This window comes from Budorcas taxicolor, chromosome 23 (assembly GCF_023091745.1).
Source record: "Budorcas taxicolor isolate Tak-1 chromosome 23, Takin1.1, whole genome shotgun sequence".
Taxonomy (NCBI): domain Eukaryota; kingdom Metazoa; phylum Chordata; class Mammalia; order Artiodactyla; family Bovidae; genus Budorcas; species Budorcas taxicolor.
In genome coordinates, this window is record NC_068932.1 from 13,461,550 (window position 1) to 13,481,259 (window position 19,710).

Sequence of the window (19,710 nt, forward strand, 5' to 3'; positions counted from 1 at the left end):
ATGCCCGAGGGCCCGCGCCGGGACGTTCCGCGCCGCACCGGCCGCTCCCCTCTGCTCCGCGGCCTGGGCCTGCGCCGCTCAGCTCTCTGGAAACTAGCGCCTCGGCTGCGCGGCTCGTCGCTCGCGGGGAGCTCCGAACCGCCGGCGTCCGGCCATGGCGGTCTCCAGGTGGGTCTAATTCCTCCAGAGCTAACAGGAGGTTCCCATTGTCACTGGGCTCGGGCGCCTTCCTGCCCAGACTCCGCAGTTCGCCCCTCAGTCAGCGGGGCTTTGGCCTCGGGTTACTCCACGTAAGTCAGTTCAGGAATGCCTTTTTCTTGCTGAATAGACCGTTTGGCACGTTAGAGCTAGTTTTTCTCTTTCCTCACCATGTTTCTCTTCTCTGGTTTCTCTTCCCTCTTTGAGTGCTAGGAGAATCTCTTCTATTTCTTAGCATTCGAAGGCCGATCCCTAACCTCCATTTCACGGGAAAACTTGGTAGTAACTGACGAAGTCGGGGAGACTTTGAGTTACAGTTATCTAAGTGACCTTCTAATTATGTTAAAATTTGTGTTTACGGCTTTAGGGATATGTTCTTTCCTGAGTACTTTTTTCTCACATTATAGTATAATTCTTCGTTTTGTTTGGCAGTACACATTAAGTCGTCAGCTTTGGAATCTTTAGCAAATTATTGTATTAGTATCATCTTCTTTAACCAAGGCGTGAAAGATGTATCACGAATCTTAAATTATTTTAAAGTGATGGCCCCTCGATAGGAACGTATAGGAGACTATAGGGAGACCAGCAAGACATTTCTTTGTATAGGTAGCAGGAAAGTCTTTTTCTCCGATATGAGAGACTGGGGTGGGGAGAACATTTTCTCAGAGCCTTGACGTTAGTGGACATTGAAATGTGTAAGTAGGGGATAGACAGAAGGGTTCACCAAGTTTGTTAGTTTTCATGAGAAATTGGTCCTTCTACCATATAGACTGAAAGGGAAAAATGATGACAGTTCAGAAAACATAGGTTTTGTTCATTTTTCAGAGTTAATTGAACATTCCTATTTTGCAAGCAAAAGGATAACCCATACCTCACAGGTTCCCTAGATAACTGATGAGAAAGTGTGTGGGAGAAACCCAATAGAGTTGAGTGTGAGTGTGGCAAGGTACCTGTAGTAGGGGGCAACTAATTTTTATTTCATAGATTATTTGATTCCATTCACTGTGAGGAAATTCTTATTTTCTGATGTATAAAATAGAGAAAAAAACGAAAGTTTAAAGAGACCCTAATCTGCTTGACTAATGCAAATCTATTTACAGAAGTTTAGGGCACCTACATTTCTGAATGAATGAGTTTTCCAAGCAGCTGCTTTTTGTTCTTGACATTGGATTTCAAAGATTGGTGCTCTCTTTTTTTCTGTAGATCTTTTTTATTTAGCTTGCCAAAATTCTGTTAAAGTCTGCTTTAAAAAGAAAACTTGTCATGGTTTTATAGAAGAGCTAGTCCTGGGCTTATTCTGATAATACAATAGGTTCATGGAAAACACTTCAGACACTTTCTGATATGGGGATACTGCCAGTCCTTGACTTTTTCATATGAGGATTCACTTTGAATAAAATACTTTAATTTTAAACTGACCTTCTCCATGCACTGAGCACACATGTTTATGAACTAAATTTCCTTTCTCTTCTTGATGTGAAATACAGGCTCATTTGGGCTTCCCTCATGGCTCAGACAGTAAAGAATCTGCTTACAATGCGGGAGACCTGGGTTTGATCCCTGGTTGAGAAGATCCCCTGGAAGAGGGCATGGCAATGCATTCCAGTATTCTTGCCTGTAGAATCCCCATGGATACGACGTGCCTGGCGGACTATAGTCCATGGGTCGCAAAGAGTCCGACATGAATAACCGCATACACATACATACACACTCATTTTAATATTTTATTGTAGAACAGGTTGAAAATGGTTGAAGAGATAAAAACCATTTGCGAGAATCAAATAAAAAATATTTTTTGCACTGTTTGTATCAGTGTGTGACTGAAAAGAAATGGTAATGTTTTTATAACCTTTAAATATTTCCAATAGGAGGGAAATGTTAAGTTCAGAAATCCAGATCCAGAGATCCAGGAATAATATTTGACTTTGCCCTCGCTTCCTTTCCCCCAGTCCAGCCAGTCCCCAGATCCAGTCTTGTCAGTTCTACCTTTCTAATCTTTCTCTGGCCAGTCTTTTCTTTCCAGGCCATGTATCACAGTCCTGCTCCATAGCACCATCATCTCTAATCCAAGACACCTGTCACAGCAGCCATTCTGCTCTTCCTGCCTCCATTGGTGTCTCTTTCTAATTTATTCTTTGCTTCTTTGCTAATGTTAATTTTAATGTAGCCTTTTTTTTCCCCTGTTTAAAACCTTTTAGTTTTCTGTTGCTTAAAGATAAAGGACAAATTTTGTAACAAACACATCTTACCAGATCATTTGTAATTTGGTTCCTGCTTTATCTTTTTAAGCTTCATCTTGTCAAGTTGTTTGAGTCTCTCTCTCTCTCCCTCTTCATTCTGAATCTTTGTTCTTTTTCACCTCCTAGTCTCTAAAACATTGATTCCTGCCTTAATCTCTGGAACATTAATTCCTACCTTCTCCTCCTACCCCCAACCTTAGTTTTTAGATCTAAACCCTAAGCCTATACATGTGTCACTGTATTTGGGAAGCCTTCTCTGGTATTACTTCATCTCAGCTGGTGAGATATTGTCTTGCCAGTCATATTTATCGTACTTTGTGATTGTTTAATTGTTCGCTTTCTTGCTTGAGTTAACATCAGCTCTGTGAGAGAAGTGATTGTCTTTACTTTTTCTTTCCCCAGGAGAGTGCCTTTTCTCATAGTTGCTCAATACACTTTAAAAAAAATGGGTGACTGTTTTCTTGTTTGATTCCTGTCATGATTTTTCTGTAACTTTTGTAGAGTATTTCTGGTGTTTTTCAGGAAGTACTTCTGAGTTTTACAGATTTCCCTAAGAGAGAAAAGCTTTCATTATAGGTTTGAATATTGACCAAAATTATAATTTAAAAAACAGTAAATATCATCAGAACTAGTTTTATAAATTTATAGTCTAGTACAATTCTGTGATAGCATGATCTTTTATAATGCAAATTGGATATAATGTAACTGCATTTTCTGTAATCAAAATTTTTAGACCCCCACTTAGTTTTTTTTTCCTAATTATTATTTATTTTATTTTTGGCTGCATTGGATCTTCGTTGCTGCAAGCAGCCTTTCTCTAGTTGTGGTGTGCAGGCTTCTTATTGCAGTGGCTTCTCTTGTTGCGGCCCCCGTGCTTAGATGGCTCCAAGGCATCTGGAATCTTCCCAGACCCAAGATGGAACTCGTGTCCTCCGTATTGGCAGTCAGAGTCATAACTGCTTGGACCACCAGGGAAGTCCCACACTTAGCCTTTATAAAGGCTTAGTTTTAATGTAGTACTTTGAATTATAAGAATGTAGCAAATGCTAAAATGTATGGTCAACTCTTGATCCCCTATGGGTGAGTTAACTCTTGCCACAAACACCTATCCCACCCCTCAAAAAACCCCACATATCTTTGTGACTCTAAAATTGCAAATACAATGATAGCATTTGAAGTTCTCCCATAAAATGCGGTGAAATACTACTAAAAATGTATGACTCTTTTAGACCGCTAGTAAAAGAGTATACACATGTGCGAGAACAATGTTGCCCTTAATAAGTGAATGCTGGAAAGTCAGCCAAACTCACTCACTAGCTGCTTGACTTGCTCTCATAATATCAACCTCAGCAAAAAAAAGAAAAACCGACAAACTAGTATATATTACAGGCTTTCAGTGTTGTTTGCAAGCAATTTAAATAATAATTATTAAATCTTTGAATACTGTGTTGTTTTGTAAGCCTCTCTCCCTGTATCATCTGTCACTAATTGGAGTTGAGCCACCAACAGTAAAGGTAATGTTAGAGGGATTGTTAAGTTATGTTCATTACAGAAGGTGGTGGGTGAATCTGTAACAGTGTTGGGTTCCACAGCTTAATTTTTTAAAAGATTATTTTTGATACCTTTGCCTGTTTATACCACGGTTGGTTGTTGTTATGCATCGATTAGCTATTATGAATTTAGTTTTTCCTTGATCATATACAGAGAATGTAAAAATATACTTTAGAGACTTTTCCATCAGTGATCTCTGCTATAAAGGTCATTTCTAAAATATGTAGACAATGGTTATGACTTGACTGTTTTAGAAGCCATACCTTAAGTCTGTGACACACATCTTTGCAGTTTAAAAATGATGCTGTGTTCAGAAAAGATTCTGAACATACCCTATTATGGAAGAAATAAATTGCTACATGTGAGCAGAACTTTGCTCTGTTGTGTTAATTCTCTCTCAACACTGCTGATGCTTCAGAGAAACATTGTTTCAGTGACCTAATCTGCACAGTAAAGGGAAGTTTCTTGATGTGGGGGTCCTTGCTCTTGACAGGGAAAACGCTAATATGATCTTACCTGTGGGAGAGCACAGGTGTTTTTTGTTTGTTAGGCCTATTCCTCCATTATTACTAATTTCTATCCATTATAAGATTGACAGAAGACACTGTTGTAAATTGTAATATATTGAATATTTTGTACTTTAAAAATGGGGACCAAAAGCTAGGAAAGATAGAGGAGGCATTATTTAAGTGTATCCATTTTAATTACTTTGGTTAAATTCCTCCCTGTTTCTTTAGTCTGTTTCTCAAAGTACTGTACACCTAACAATTCACCATTTTAACCATTTTAAAATGTACACTTTCAAATGAAGTTTTAATCCACTGTACACTTTTTTCCCCTGAAAAATCTAGATTTTTATGTTTAAGATAAAGTCATACAAGAGGCAGAGGTTAGGAAAAAAAAAGTGTCCTGAAGGAAATAATGTACCTTGGCTTTCCTTTTCAGCACTCATTTAACAAGTATTTACAGAGTGCTTTCTGTGTTCCAGGTGCTGGAGATACAGCAGGGAATAAAAATGGATTTCCCATTCTCATGGAGTTCCTGTTCTCGTGGGTGTGGGGAGAATGTAAATAACACACACCTGCCCTTGCATCTGGCTTTGGTGTTGTTTCACATCTTCATATCTGTTCTCAGCATTCTTTGTGGTATTTCAAATTAATCTACTTTCTTCTAGCATTAACATAGTTTCAAATAACCCACAGTAGGAACTTGAAGGCATTTTAAAACATCAGTCTAGGCAATTTCTTAAAAGACATTTCTTTTGATCATAACTTCCTTGCTTAATGATGTTATGTAGGACTAAGCACAGTGTTGATACCAGATATTTATGTTCTTATTCCCTAAGTAACAGAGAAAAGAAAAGCCTCACATAGTAAATGTAAAAAATGCATGACAAAATGGACAAACTTGACTGATCATTCCCTTTTGTTACAATTACAAAGCCATCTCTGACGTATTCTGTCAGTTGACCTCCCGTAATTTTCTTAGAGTGATTAAATTTATTCAGAGAATACTGAGATTGGAAATAGATTGTGAAAGTTATATTTTAAACACTTTCTTTTTCCACCCTCAAACAGCTTTTCCACCCTCAAATAGCAGAAATGCAATATATATATGTTTATTGGTGTTGAAGTAGTAGTCTAGGACATTTTTATAGTTTAGCATGCATATTATTTCTTTTTATATTCTTTTTGAATTATGATAACACAAACAGCTGAAGAAAAGTTAAATTATAGTTGCCAGCATAACCTCTACAAACTCCATGTACTTTCCTTTTTCTAACAGCCAGTTTTTTAAGCCACGTTTTCTGTTTTAATTTGAAGTATAATTAATTTTCAATATTGTATAAGTTTCAAGGATATAACATAGCAATTCAATGTTTTTATATTATATATCATTTAAAGTTATAATAAAATAATGGCTCTTTTTCCCTGTGCAGTACAGTGCATCCTTGTGGCTTATTTGTTTTATATATAGTAGTTTGTGTCTCTTAATCCCACATACCTATCTTCTCATTCCCGTCTTCCCTCTAGGCAGTCTTTAGAGCAGTTTTCTGAAATCACAGGTTTATAAAATAAACACGGATCATGTCTTTTATAGTTATTTCTCTGAATTAAAATCCAATTGAAAATGGGCCAGATTATCATCATCAATAGATTCAGAAGCATTTGTTGTCATTCAGTTGCTCAGTCATGTCCGATTCTTTGTGACCCCATAGACTGCACCATGCCAGGCTTCCCTGTCTTTCACAATCTCCCTGAGCTTGCTCAAGCTTACGTCCATTGCATCTGTAATGCTATCCAACCATCTTGTCCTCTTTCATCCCCTTCTCCTCCTGCCTTCAGTCTTTCTCAGCATCAGGGTGTTTTCTAATGAGTCGGCTCTTTGCATCAGGTGGCCAAAGTATTAGAGCTTCAGCTTCAACATCAGTCCTTCCAATGAATACTCAGGACTGATTTCCTTTAGGATTGACTGGTTTGATCTTGCAGTCCAAGGGACTCTCAAGAGTCTTCTCCAACACTACAGTTCAGAATTATCAGTTCTTTGGTGCTCAGCCTTCTTTAGGGTCTAACTCTCACATCCATACATAACTACTGGAAAAACCATAGCTTTGACTATACAGACTTCTGTTTCAAAATGATGTCTCTGCTTTTTAATACACTGTCTGGGTTTGTCATAGATTTTCTTCCATGGAGCAAGTGTCTTTTAAATTCATGGCTGCAGTTGCCATCTGCAGTGATTTTAGAGCCCAAGAAAATAAATGTGTCACTGTTTCCATTGTTTCCCCATCTATTTGCCATGAAATGATGGGACCGGATGCCATGGTGGTTGGTTTTTTTTTTTTTTTTGGAGGTTGTTGGTTTTTAATGTAATCAGTGGATACTGTCAAATATAATTGTACCATGTTTTATTTAATTTATGCTTCTACAGTCTCTGGTATCTTCTCTTCAGCTTGACAGTCTATTACCTCTTTTTCCTCCATTTGTCTATCCTTTGGAGAATGAAGAGTAGCATTAGCTGTTATGCTACATAAGCTTTAGCCAAAAGAAGTATTGTGGTAAGTACTGTGTTCCCTCAGTCAGCCCTTCTTTAACTTTCTTTTTCTTTTGATCACCTGGCTTCCTTCAGACCTCTCCTTCATCAAGGGCCCTGTCTGCCCTCCAGCATAATACTGGCTCTGTCTCATACCCTTTCCCTCTCCCCTACCTGTTCATTATACCAGTCTTTTCCATTGTGTCCTGACCCATGCTTACCCTGCTTGCCTCATAGCTGGCTATCCTGGTGTAATAGGTCACATTGCCCTCTTGTGAGATCCTGGTCTGCTCATCCTTTTGTGTTCCTTTTATGTGGCATCTAATCTGTTATCCTGGAGAGAAGAATGAAAAACTCCAAAAGGGGCTTTGAGTCAAGAGCACCAAAGAAGCATTCTTCTATTCAGGGAGTCAAATCTGACTATCATAAGGTGGGAGAGGTAGAATAGACAGGTCTGGAACTGGATGAGAGAATGAGCTGATTTACCCTCAGGGCAGCTGACTGGTGAGGGAGCGGAGGTGACATGACATGGCTTTGGGGTGTAAGACTTTGAAGAAAGGAGAGGCAGAAGGAACTGTGCGTTTGTGAGGCAAATTCAGCATTAAGTTAGAGGAGTAGAAGGTCTTTAGGCAGGAGTATGTGTCTGCAGAGGACTAAAGGAAGGTTTAGGAAGGGTAGAAATTATTGAAGGAATACAGTGCCTACTGCCCAGTCGTTTTCAGCTTGCTCTTTGCAGCAGCCGTAACTGCCTGATGTTCAGATTGCTAAAGTACTGCTGTAGTCATCTTTTTACTTACTGAAACATTGCTTTAGCATCACTTCTGTTATTTTTATAACTTGTTTTTGGGTAGTATAGCTATGACAGATTAAGGATATTTCTCAAAGGAAGCAAAAAAAAATATAGTACTCTCTTTGTTTAAAAATGGTGCTTCAACCTGTCCCCGAGAAACTTGAATTTTTCTTTATCTATAATTCTAATTACAGTAAATACCAGGTACTCAAAACAATATTTGAATTCTGTGCAGAGACACTTTGAGCAATATTGTGGGGGACAAAAAGAATCATTGAAGAAGGTGAAGCCTAATAAGCATAAGACAACATGTGACAATGTAAAGACACAAAAATGCATAATAAATGGAAAAATGGTTGTGCAAAATGAGAATCCCAGTGGATTTTAGAAGAGGATGTAATTGTGTAGTAGTCCCTGAGATGGTGTCAAGAAGGTAAAGAACTTGAACTGAGTCTGAGTGGATGGGAGTGAGCTGAAGAATTGGACCAAGAGAAGACATTCCAAGTGGAAGAAACAGTGTAGACAAAATTGTGGACACCAAAATTTGGGAGATACTTTCTTGTTTTTGATTACTACCTGGTAGGTAAGGGTGAGCCATTGAAAGTTTTAGATAATAATTTGATCACAGGGTGTTCTAGGAAGTAAACTTAGCATTAGATCTTATTAGTATGGAGTTTTGCTCATCAGGCAGTTGAAAGTTTGCACTTGAGCTCCCAGATGGGCTAGACTTGAGAATTATTTGTTATATGTTATAGTTTAAACAAATTACAGTTTCCTACAGGAGAAACTGATGAGAGATGGACAGCCAAGGATTGAATTTGGGAGAATGTTCTTATTAAGAGTGTTAAGAATAGGGAAACCATGGAAAGAATTAAGAGGTCAGAGAAGAACAGGGTAATAGAATGTTTTGAAAACTTAGGAAGGAAAGTATTTTAAGAATGGGGTATGTACTGAAATCAGATGTCACAGAAGAATCATGAAAATTGGATTTATAAAAAACAAAGCCATAGGTTTTAGAGCTTAGAAGTTCATTGGTGACCTTCAGGTATGCTATTTCAGTAGTAGAGAAGGATAGAAACTTGATTTATAGGGATTAAAATGTATGTGGTGAGAAGATAAAAGAAGTGATTTTAAACACTTGTTCAAGATGCTTGGCAGCAAAAAGAGTGTTCTAGAAGATGGAGGTCAAGCGGTTTATCTTATTAAAGATGGGGCTTCCCTGGTGGCTCAGGGTATAGTGTCTGCCTGCAATGCAGGAGACCTGGGTTTGATCCTTGGGGCAGGAAGATCCCCTGGAGAAGGAAATGGCAAGCCACTCCAGTACTCTTGCCTGGAAAATCCCATGGACAAAGAAGCCTAGTAGACTACAGTCCATGGGATCACAAAGAGTTGGACACGACTGAGCGACTTCACTTTCTGTATATTTGAAGACAGAAGAGAGTAGATTAATGAGGCAGTGATGTAAGATATTAGAGAAAGGATAATTGAATGAGGGTAGAAGGAGATGGTATCAAGAAAATGGTGAGACATTATGCAAGTCTTGAAGAAAAACAAGGACTGTCTTTTCATCTGAAATTGAAAGGATGAGTGTAAAGACCTTTAAAGGTAATAATTGAGATGAGATAGTTTGTATTCTAATAACCTAGGGATCTACTCAGTCCATTCATTTTTAAGGAATAGGTAATAGCAATTGGGACTTGAGGAAAGTGGAAATGATTGGGGGGGGTGGACTTGGAAAACTCAATTTTAACTATTTATACATAGACTTACAAACAGGTTAGTATTGTCACTTCCTTAGAGTGTTCATTTTGCAGCCAGCTTTTGCTTTTCATCGCAAAAGCAGAAACTCCATCACTGAAAAGGAGTTATGAAGTATTGGGCTGGTTAAAAAGTTTGGGTTTTTCTGTAAGATGTTACAGAAAACTCAAACGAACTTTTGGCCAATCCAGTAGTTGAAATATATCCAGAGGGGCAGTCTAAGGAACTTTGTATCAAATAGATCGAAGATATGACAAACATGGTATATAAGGGGGAAAAAACTATAAACATTTGCAGTGATGTGGAGCTGTGAAATATGACTGGATCTAGTTTCACCCTGTAAAGTAAGGGGTTAAGTGGGTTTCTTTTCTAAACCTTCTAACAAGTGACAAAAGTAATACTTTTAAAGATCTCCTAACTTCCAGTCTGGTTCTACCATTTTGCAACTTTTCCTGTAGGAAGGTCCTGGATTTATGTAAACTGTACACAGACAGTTTATATTATTATAAAGAATACATGCATCATATACAGATATAAGTCCGTTGTTGCATAAATATGACTTAAGACATAATTTTTATAATAAAACATTTAATTTTTGATAATTTTGCTTGCCATAGAATATAGATTTAAAATGAATGTTTATTTGCCTTGATAGAAAATTGTTCATAGATATTAAATTTTCTTTTTGCAAATTTCTTTTCATTCAGCAGAGGCATTCAAAATCAGTCCTGACAATAGGCATATATTTGTTGTGAAGTTTTAGAGACAGTTTCAGTAACTTTAACATCATAATCAGTTATAAAGATGAAAGTACATCAAAGAGCATTCTTAGAGTTATGTATGGGATGTATGAGGGAGGTAGTTTTATGGGAAAAGGATTTGGGATCTGACTTAGTGTTAGAATTTTATGAAAACCACCACTGTCAGAAGATTTTTTTTTTCTCCCTTCTGTCCCATTATCTCTGAGTCATTCTTCACCAAATCCTGTAGCAAAGCCTGAAGAGTAAATGAGTGCAGGCAAGTATTTAGGCAGCCTTGGGTGGATAAAGAGAAATATTATGTCAAAAGGTGGGGTGTGTCTATGCACAGCGTTTTTTCAAAATTAATTTCTTTATAATCACTCTGTGTGTCATTCAGTATATAGGAAGCAAAAATTGTTTTGTATTACTCTTTTTTCTTTATGTCACTGGCTTTAATTACCTCATATTTTGTTTAAAATATGTCCTTCTTACATACCCTTAACTGTAAAATTTGAACCTTGCCTCTTAGTGTTTTGAGTCAGTTGAAAAGTTTTCATGGTACCCTTAGCCTTCTTGACTGAAAAAGACCTATTTTGGTTGCATGTATGTGAAAGTTGCTCAGTCATGTCTGACTGTTTGTGACCCCATGGTCTGTACACTCCATGGAATTCTCCAGGCCAAAATGCTGGAGTGCGTAGCCTTTCCCTTCTCTAGGGGATCTTCCCAACCCAGGGATCGAACTCAGGTCTTCTTCACTGCAGGCGGATTCTTTACCAGCTGAGCCACAAGGGAAGCCCAGTTGTGTATGTATATATATATATATATATGTGTGTATATATATATATGTGTGTGTGTGTGTGTATCTTTATATATATATTTTACTAGTTGTATATATGTGTGTGTGTGTGTATATCTTTCTATATATATTTTACTAGTTACAATGATTTTGTGTTTATTAGTGACTGGCTAGTTTGATAAATACTGCCTCCTCCAAAGGGCTTCCCAGGTGGCTCATTGGTAGAGAAGCTGCCTGCCAGTGCAGGAGAAGATGTGAGTTCAATACCTGGGTTGGGAAGATCCCCTGGAGAAGGAAAAGATCACTCCAGAATTCTTTCTGGGAAATCCCATGGACAGAGGAACCCAGTAGTTCTATGGTTCATAGGGTTATAAAAGAGTCAGACTCAATGACTAAACAGCAACAACCCCCTCCAAAAGAAGAAAAGACCCTGCTTATTTCATGTGACCCCTATTTTGTTATATAAAGGGATTTTAGAACTTTGCTTTCTAGTTTTTTAGCTCTTTGCAAAAGAAAAATAATCCCAGAGGTAAAAGATGAGCCTCTTTGCAGTTTGTTAGTACTTAATATTCATGCTTAACTTTGGGACCTTGCTTGCTTTCTCTTCCTCATTAGATGAGATTTAAAGGTTTGTTCTCGAAATCTCCCGTCATATAGGATTGGGGCACAATTAATATCACCTTGCCCCTTTTCATCCTTCATCCTGTATAAATACCCATTTATTTTGTATGTGAGACTGCCTTCCTTTCTTGACCTGTGGTATCCATTTACTTCATTGAACCTGATGAACATTGTGGTGGAAGGCTAGACCTATATGACACATGGACAGCTGGTAGTAATTACTGGTTCCTTTCTCTTTTTCAAATCTTAGGACTTTCCTGTATCCCAGAAGCGAAGTGACACAGTTTTCCATGTTCCCCCACTTATTCCAGGTGTAAGACATTGTGATTTTATTCCAAACTATCTGTTGGATTAATGTCAGAACTGGGATTTGAATCGTGGTGCTGTGGCTCTGGCCCATAATGGTGTTTGTCTTTTACAGACTGTTTGCTCAGAGGTCTTACTGCCATTCTGTCATTTCTATACAAATGGCTCATTCATCTATATACCTTTCATCTCAACTTTCTTCTGAACATCAGATGTCTATTCCAACTGTTCTTTTTGCTTTCCCCTAGCTTTCCTGACCCGGCCACTGATAAACTTGTCATCTTTCCTCAGAGACATTTCCTCCACTAGTTCTTCCCATTTCTTTAATGACATCTTCATTCCTAAGTTTCAGAGTCTCAGAATCTTTGCATTTCCTTGACATCACCATGGTAATTCTGCAGCATTTTTCCCAACTTCTTTCTAGTCTTGTAACCATGATTGTAGCTCAGGTCTAAAAGTTCTCATAAAAGTTTCCTTTTTACTTCATGCTTCACCCTGCTGCAAGACTAACCTTCCTGAAGCATAGCTCCAGTCCCATGACTTTCTTTTTTAAAAAATAATTTTATTTGTTTTTTGGCTGTGATGGGTCTTCCTTTCTGAGTGGGCTTCTTGCTGCGGTGCGTGGGCTTCTCGTTGTGATTTCTTTTGTTGTGGAACCAGGGCTGTAGGGCGCAAGGGCTTCCGTAGTTGGAGCATGTGGACTCAGTAGTTGCAACTCCCTGGCGCTAGAGCACAGGCTCAGTAGTTGTGGCTCATGGGCTTCGTTTCTCCTCGGCATGTGGGATCTTGCCAGATCAGGGATGGAGCCTGTCTCCTGCATTGGCAGGCAGGTTCTTTACCACTGAGTCACCAGGGAAGCCCCCGTGTCTTTCCTGATCAGAGTCTTGCATGGCTGAGCTATAATTCAAGGGTCTCCACAGTAGGTCTCTCTCTAGCTGCTTTTGTAGCTACATCTCCTACTGTTCTCTTAAGTGTTCCCTGAATTACAACTAGACTGGGTTACTCACTTCTCTAAATGCAGCCTCCTTTGTCTTACTGCTGTTTGCTTCTTATTCCCTCTTCGAGATGTTTCTCCCCTTTTTCTCTTTTACCGCCTCATTTTCACCAGAATTGAATTTTTTTTGCTACCATTAAGGTTCAACTCATACACCATTTCTTTTAGAAAGCTCTTTTAGTATTATACAGTTGGGGATATAGTATTTATTGCTTCCATTCCATCTTCTCAAAGCACTTTCTCCTCTTCTGACATATGCTTGTTGAACATGTATATGCATGTACAATTCCTATATTATACCCTGTACTCTAATTATTTGTGTACTTGCCTTACTCACTCACTCCACCTCCATAGCAAGTTCCTTAGGAGTAGATTAGTTTGTCTCCTACAGCTCTGCCATAGCTCTTTCTTCACAGATGCTGAATATGTACATTTATTGACTCAAACATATATGAGGAAACACTTGAGAGTAATCATGACATTTTTATTATTTTAGGCTTGACCGTCTTTTTATCTTGCTGGATACTGGCACTACTCCAGTTACAAGAAAAGCTGCTGCACAGCAACTTGGAGAAGTGGTGAAGCTTCATCCCCATGAACTGAATAATCTATTATCTAAAGTAAGAACTCTTTTTCCTCTTTTAGTATAATACAGTTGCAGAAATTTATCCATGGGTGAAAACATAAAAGAGAAGGAAGTTGTCTTATTAGTGACAGTTTGTGGTCTTCAAATTCATTAAATAAGTTCGGTATTTTCCCAAATATTTAAAATTTTTTACTATCGTTTTGTCATAAGGTTTAAAGTACTTTGTTTTTTATGTAAAGTTTTATTGTCAAAGGGATTTGACAATAAAGAACCTTTGGCCTGTGGTACAAATTTGAATCTTATCCAGTGTGGTAATGAACTAAGTTGTTAATCTAGTTTGTTAGTGGTCTAACTTGTTCTTAGCAGCTAATAATTACATCAGTTGACAGTCTTCAAATGGATGAGTGCTCATGGGTAATGGTGGAAATATATGAGAAGCTACTTGTCATTACATTCTTTTAGTTATTAGCTCTTTGAAAGTGGAGGCTTTCTCCTTTGGTGGATAAGTGTTTTCACAATCCTAGCCCATGTTCTTTCCCTAAGCACTTGCTTTATTTTTAGTGACTCCTGTGGGCTTGTAGTGGAGAAGGCAATGGCACCCCACTCCAGTACTCTTGCCTGGAAACTCCCATGGACGGAGGAGCCTGGTGGGCTGCAGTCCATGGTGTCACCAAGAGTCGGACATGACTGAGCGACTTCACTGTCACTTTTCACTTTCATGCACTGGAGAAGGAAATGGCAGCCCACTCCAGTGTTCTTGCCTGGAGAATCCCAGGGACTGGGGAGCCTGGTGGGCTTCTGTCTACGGGGTCGCACAGAGTCGGACACGACTGAAGCGACTTAGCAGCAGCAGCAGTGGGCTTGTAGAAGTGTAACTGTATGATGTGCTCTGCTCAGTCTTATCCGACTCTTTGTGACCCCCATGGACTGCAGGCCACTCGGCTCCTCTGTCTGTGGAATTTTCCAGGCAAGAATACTGGAGCAGGTTACCATTTCCTACTCCAGGGGATCTTCCCAACCCAGGGATAGTAAGCAGCAAATTCCATGTATTTAATTCTCTGGCATGCAAAATAAAATCAGGAGTGCTTGATATATGTGTTTAGTGGGAGTAGGGGCAGTGGATAGCAGATGGGATGGGAAGCAATATGATAACCCAAATATTGGAAGACCCAAGATACCTCTATTCCCACCAGTCTTATCTCCTCCTCTAGTTCTGATTTGTCCCTCCCTGAATCCTATGAGTAGGAGTCCTAAGCCCTTGTCATCGTACACAAATCTGCCCTCTATTATTCCATCATGGGGGCGAACAGCAACTCTCTCCAGCACACTCCTCACTTAGATACTATCAGAACTTTCTAACCACGACGTAGATGGAGAGATAGTGATTTGACATCTATAGGTTCCATGTTCTCAGAATGAAGAAAGATGCACACTTGGCAGTACTAAACTCATGTGTTAGATGTGGGGATAGAGAGGCACCTGTTTCTTCTCATCCCAAGGGAAGAGGTGGAGGACTGAATGAACTGAGAAAAAGTTTCCAGCCTTCCAAGTGAGTTCTGTCCTTCTTAACTCAGACACCACCATATGACTGCCATCGAATAATTCTAAAAGAGGCAAAGTTTGTTTCTAGCACTTTTCTCATCTCCTATCCCCTCTCTGCCCTCAGTGTTTTCCTTTTGCCTTCGGTTTTATTTTTGTGAAAAATAGCTTTATTGAATAGATTTTATATACCGTGTAATTCATCCAGATGAAGTGTACAATTCAGGGATTTTTAGTATATCCACAGACACATGCAACTATCACCACGATCTGATTTTAAAACATTTTTGTGTGCTAAGTCATTTCAGTCATGTCCTACTCTTGGCAACGCTATGGACTGTAGCCCACCGGGGTACTCTTTCCCTGGGATTCTCCAGGCAAGAATACTGGAGTGGGTCACCATACCCTCCTCCAGGGGCTCTTCCCGACCCAGGAGCCAAACCCATGGCTCCTGCTTTACAGGCAGATTCTTAACCACTGAGCCACTGGGGAAGCCCTGAAACATTTCTGTCTCCCTCAAAAGAAACCTCGTGTCTATTACCAGCCACTCTCTGTCACTCTCCCTTCCATACTCGGTCCTAGGCAACCGCTAATCTCCTCTCTTGTTATATTAAATATGTGGTATTTTGTGATTGTTTTTTTCACTTAAATGTTAGTTTCAAGGTTCTTTCATATTGTGTGTGCTAAGTCACTTCAGTGGTGTGCAGCTCTTCGCGACCCAATGGGCTGTAGCCTGCCAGGCTACTGTCCATGGGGTTCTCCAGGCAAGAATGCTGGAGTGAGTTGCCATGCCTTCCTCCAGGGGATCTACCCAATCCAGGGATCAAAGCCCATGTCTCTCCATGTCTCCTGCATTAGCAGGCAGGTTCTTTACCACTGGCGCCACCTGGGAAGCCTTCTTTCATGATTTTGCATGTTTCGTTTTTCACTCTTTTTTATTGCCAAATATCGTTCTTTGTATGGGTATGGATAATATTGGATATACCACATTTTATTTATTTCTTTATCAGTTGATGTACATTTTAGTTGTTTCCACTCTGGGGCCTGTTTTAAATGATGCTGCTATGAAAATTTGTGTGCAGTTTTTTGTATGGATGTATGTTTTCATACATGGGTGTATACTAGAGAGTAGAATTGCTGGGTCATATGGTAACTGTGTTTAACTTTATGAGGAACTTATTACACCATATTACATTCCCAACAGCATGTATGAGAGGTCTGATCTCTTCATATCTTTGTCAGCACTTTTTTTTTAACTTTGTGTATTTTTGTCTGTGCTGGGTCTTTGTCGCTGCATGTGGGCTTTCTCTGATGGCAGCAGGCAGGGACCACTCTCTAGTTGTGGTGTGTGGGCTTCTCATTGTAGTGGCTTCTCTCGTTGCAGAGCACAGGCTCCCGCGTGCGAAGGCTTCAGTAGTTGCAGCTCGCAGGTCCTAGAACGCAGGCTCGGTAGTCATGGCACACAAGCTTAGTTGCTCCACGGCGTGGGGAGTCATCCTGCACCAGGGATCGAACTTGTGTCCCGTGCATTAGCAGGCAAATTATTAACCACTGTACTACCAGGGAAGTCTCCAGCATATAACTATTAACTGACTGTATATTCATACCAGTGTGTATGAAGTGATACTATAAGTTTTGATTTGCATTTTCATGACTAATGATGTTGAACATCTTTTCATTTCTTTATTGACCATTTCTATACCTTCTTTGAGGATCTGTCTGTTCAGATCCTTTGACCATTTTTAAGTGGGATATCTGTTCTTTTATTGATGAGATGTAGGATTCTTTATACATTTTAGATAGAAGCTCCTTATCAGATATGGGGTTTGCAAATTCATTCTGCTAGTCTTCAGTCTCTTAATGGTATCCTTTGATGCACAAAAGTTATTAGTTACAATGAAGTTGACTTTATCTTTTTTAAACACATGACTTGTGTGCTCTTGAGATCACATCTAAGAAACCTTTGCCTTATCCAAGGTTACAGAGGTTTATCCCCATGTTTTCTTATAACAGTCTTATAGTTTTAGTTCTTATTTTTAGGCTCTTGGTGTATTTTGCGTTAGTTTTTGTGTCCGGTGTGAAGTAGGGATTTTATTTTATTTTTTTTTAATGATTTTATTTATTTTTGGCTGTGCTGGGGTCTTCATTGCTGCACGGGCTTTTTTCTGGTTACAGTGATTGGGGGTTACTCTTTATTGCGGTGCACAGGCTTCCCATTGCGGTGGCTTCTCTTGTGGAGTGCAGACCCTAGGCGCTTAGGCTTCAGTAGCTTGTGGCATGTGGGCTCAGTATTGTGCTCCCTGGCTCTAGAGCACAGACTCAACAGCTGTGGCACACACGCTTGGTTGCTCTGAGGCATGTGGGATCTTCCTGGATCAGGGATCAAACCTGTGTCTCATGCATTGGCAGGCAGATTCTTTACCATTGAGCCACCAGAGAAACCATGAAGCAGGGATTTTAAGTCATTATTTTGTTGCTGTAGCACCATTTGTTGAAAAGATCCTTTTTCCCCATTGAATTGTCTTGACACTGTTGTTGAAAATTGGTTGACCATAGACACATAGTATTATTTTTGAACTAAATTCTTTTCCATTGATCTGTGTATCTGTCCTGCCCTTACCACACTGTCTTGATTATTGTTGCTTTGTAGTAAGCTTTGAAATAAAAAAGTATGAATCTGCCAACTTTATTATTATTTTTCAAGATTGTTTTGGCGATTCTGGGCACCTTAAATTTACATATAAATTTTAAGATCAAATAGAACTTGTCTATTTCTGCAAAAAAAAAAAAAGCTGGGATTTTGATAAAAATTGTGTTGAATCCATATTCAGTTTAGAGGGTATTACTATGCTAATAATATTAAGTCTTCTAATCCTTGGCATGAGGTGTTGTTTATTTGGGTCTTCTTTAATTTCTTTCAATAGTATTTTGAATTTTTTTTTTCTTTTTTTTTTTTTTAGTCTTCAGTATACAAGCCTTGCACTTTTTTGGTTAAATTTATTCTTAAGTATTTTATACTTTTTGATATTATTATGAATGATATCATTTTCTTAATTTCATTTTCAGATTGTGGAAAGTGTAAAAAAATACAGTGGATTTTTGTTCAACATATTGGTCTTATATCTTGCTCTCTTGCTGTACTAATCTTTTCTAATGGTTTTATAACTCTTGCATTAAGTAAAGGGGCTTAATGACTAATATGCACTTTGCTTTTTAGTATGTTAAAAACTTATTTTTTAAATTCACTTAAGCATTCTTTTATTTATTAGTTTCCTGTTCCCTTTTTTAAAAAGTTAATTACCTGTATTTATTTCTGGCTGTGTCCAGTCTTAGTTGTGGCATCTGGGATCTTTCATTGTGATGCTCGGACGTCTCTCTAGTTGTGGCACAGGGACTCAATAGTTGCGGCTCAAGGGTTTCGTCGCCCTAGGGCTTGTGGGATCTTAGTTCCCCAACCAGGGACTGAACCTGCATCCCACTACATTGGAAGGCGGATTCTTAACCACTGGATCACAAGGGACGTCCCCTCCCTGTCTCCTTTCTTTAAAGTGTAGCGATATTTCTTGGGACTGATAGAAAATCTTATAAATGATTTTAATAATTGCAAAGTGTTTTGTATAAATTTGAGAGCTGCTAAATTAGAAGTAAGTATATTTATGTTCCTCTCTTTGACTATTTGAACAAACAATATTTTTTGGTGTGTAACTTTTATTTTACAATTTTTTAAGGTATTGATATATTTAAGGAGTACAAATTGGGATACTCGGATTGCAGCAGGACAAGCTGTTGAAGCTATAGTGAAAAATGTACCTGAATGGAATCCCGTGCCAAGAACCAAACAAGGTGCTTTTAAGAGGAAAAAGTAGTTTGTAGTAAAAACTATACATTTTGTTTTAGTAATTCCACTTTTAAAGGCTGAATTTTCATACTTTTAGGGGCAGTCTTGTCAGGAAATAAAATAGAACAAGGTCCTTTTTCACTATGTTTTAAAAATTGTACTAGACAATCTCTTCTCATATATATTTTAAATTATTCTACAATATGGTTGATTTGCAGAGATTATTTCTTCCCTCAAGGATTTATGCCCTAAAAAATGAAATTAATTCAGTATAAATATTTTATATTTAAAAAAGTCAAATTTTTCTTGTTGCTGTGAGAATAGGGTAGTTGTTTACTATATTTAATAAGCACAATTATGTGTGGCTATTTGGAAAGGTCAGTCTTTAGTCTTTTTATGCCTTTTAGATGTCTTTTTACTTGTTTTCTGACTGCCTGTTATATACGACACTTGAAATGAATGTATGCTTTTACAAATTTATAAAGTTACACATTTTAATTAAGTGAGAATTTAATATGGTGTAACTGCATTTCATTTTCAGGTCACTTTTAGTAATACGAGTTTTATCCTGTTGTAACTCGTCCAAAATTTGCACTTTGATTTGCTGCACCTATATTTTGAGAGATTGTGTTAGTTTGTCTTCTCTCATCAAAAGAAATACATAACCAGAAGAAGTTATACATTGTTTTAGAAAAGAGCCATTTTCTTTCCAACTTATTA

General features: G+C 38.4%; 1 protein-coding gene across 1 annotated transcript in view; it reads left to right on the forward strand.

The window, feature by feature from the left end:
- The window catches only part of BTAF1 (B-TFIID TATA-box binding protein associated factor 1), an 84,762-nt gene continuing 65,052 nt past the window's right edge, over positions 1-19,710 (forward strand). Inside the window, exons 1-3 of the mRNA XM_052661211.1 lie at positions 1-290; positions 13,524-13,647; positions 18,881-18,995. Of these exons, the coding sequence (XP_052517171.1) occupies positions 1-290; positions 13,524-13,647; positions 18,881-18,995 (529 nt within the window). The remainder of the gene's footprint in view (positions 291-13,523; positions 13,648-18,880; positions 18,996-19,710) is intronic.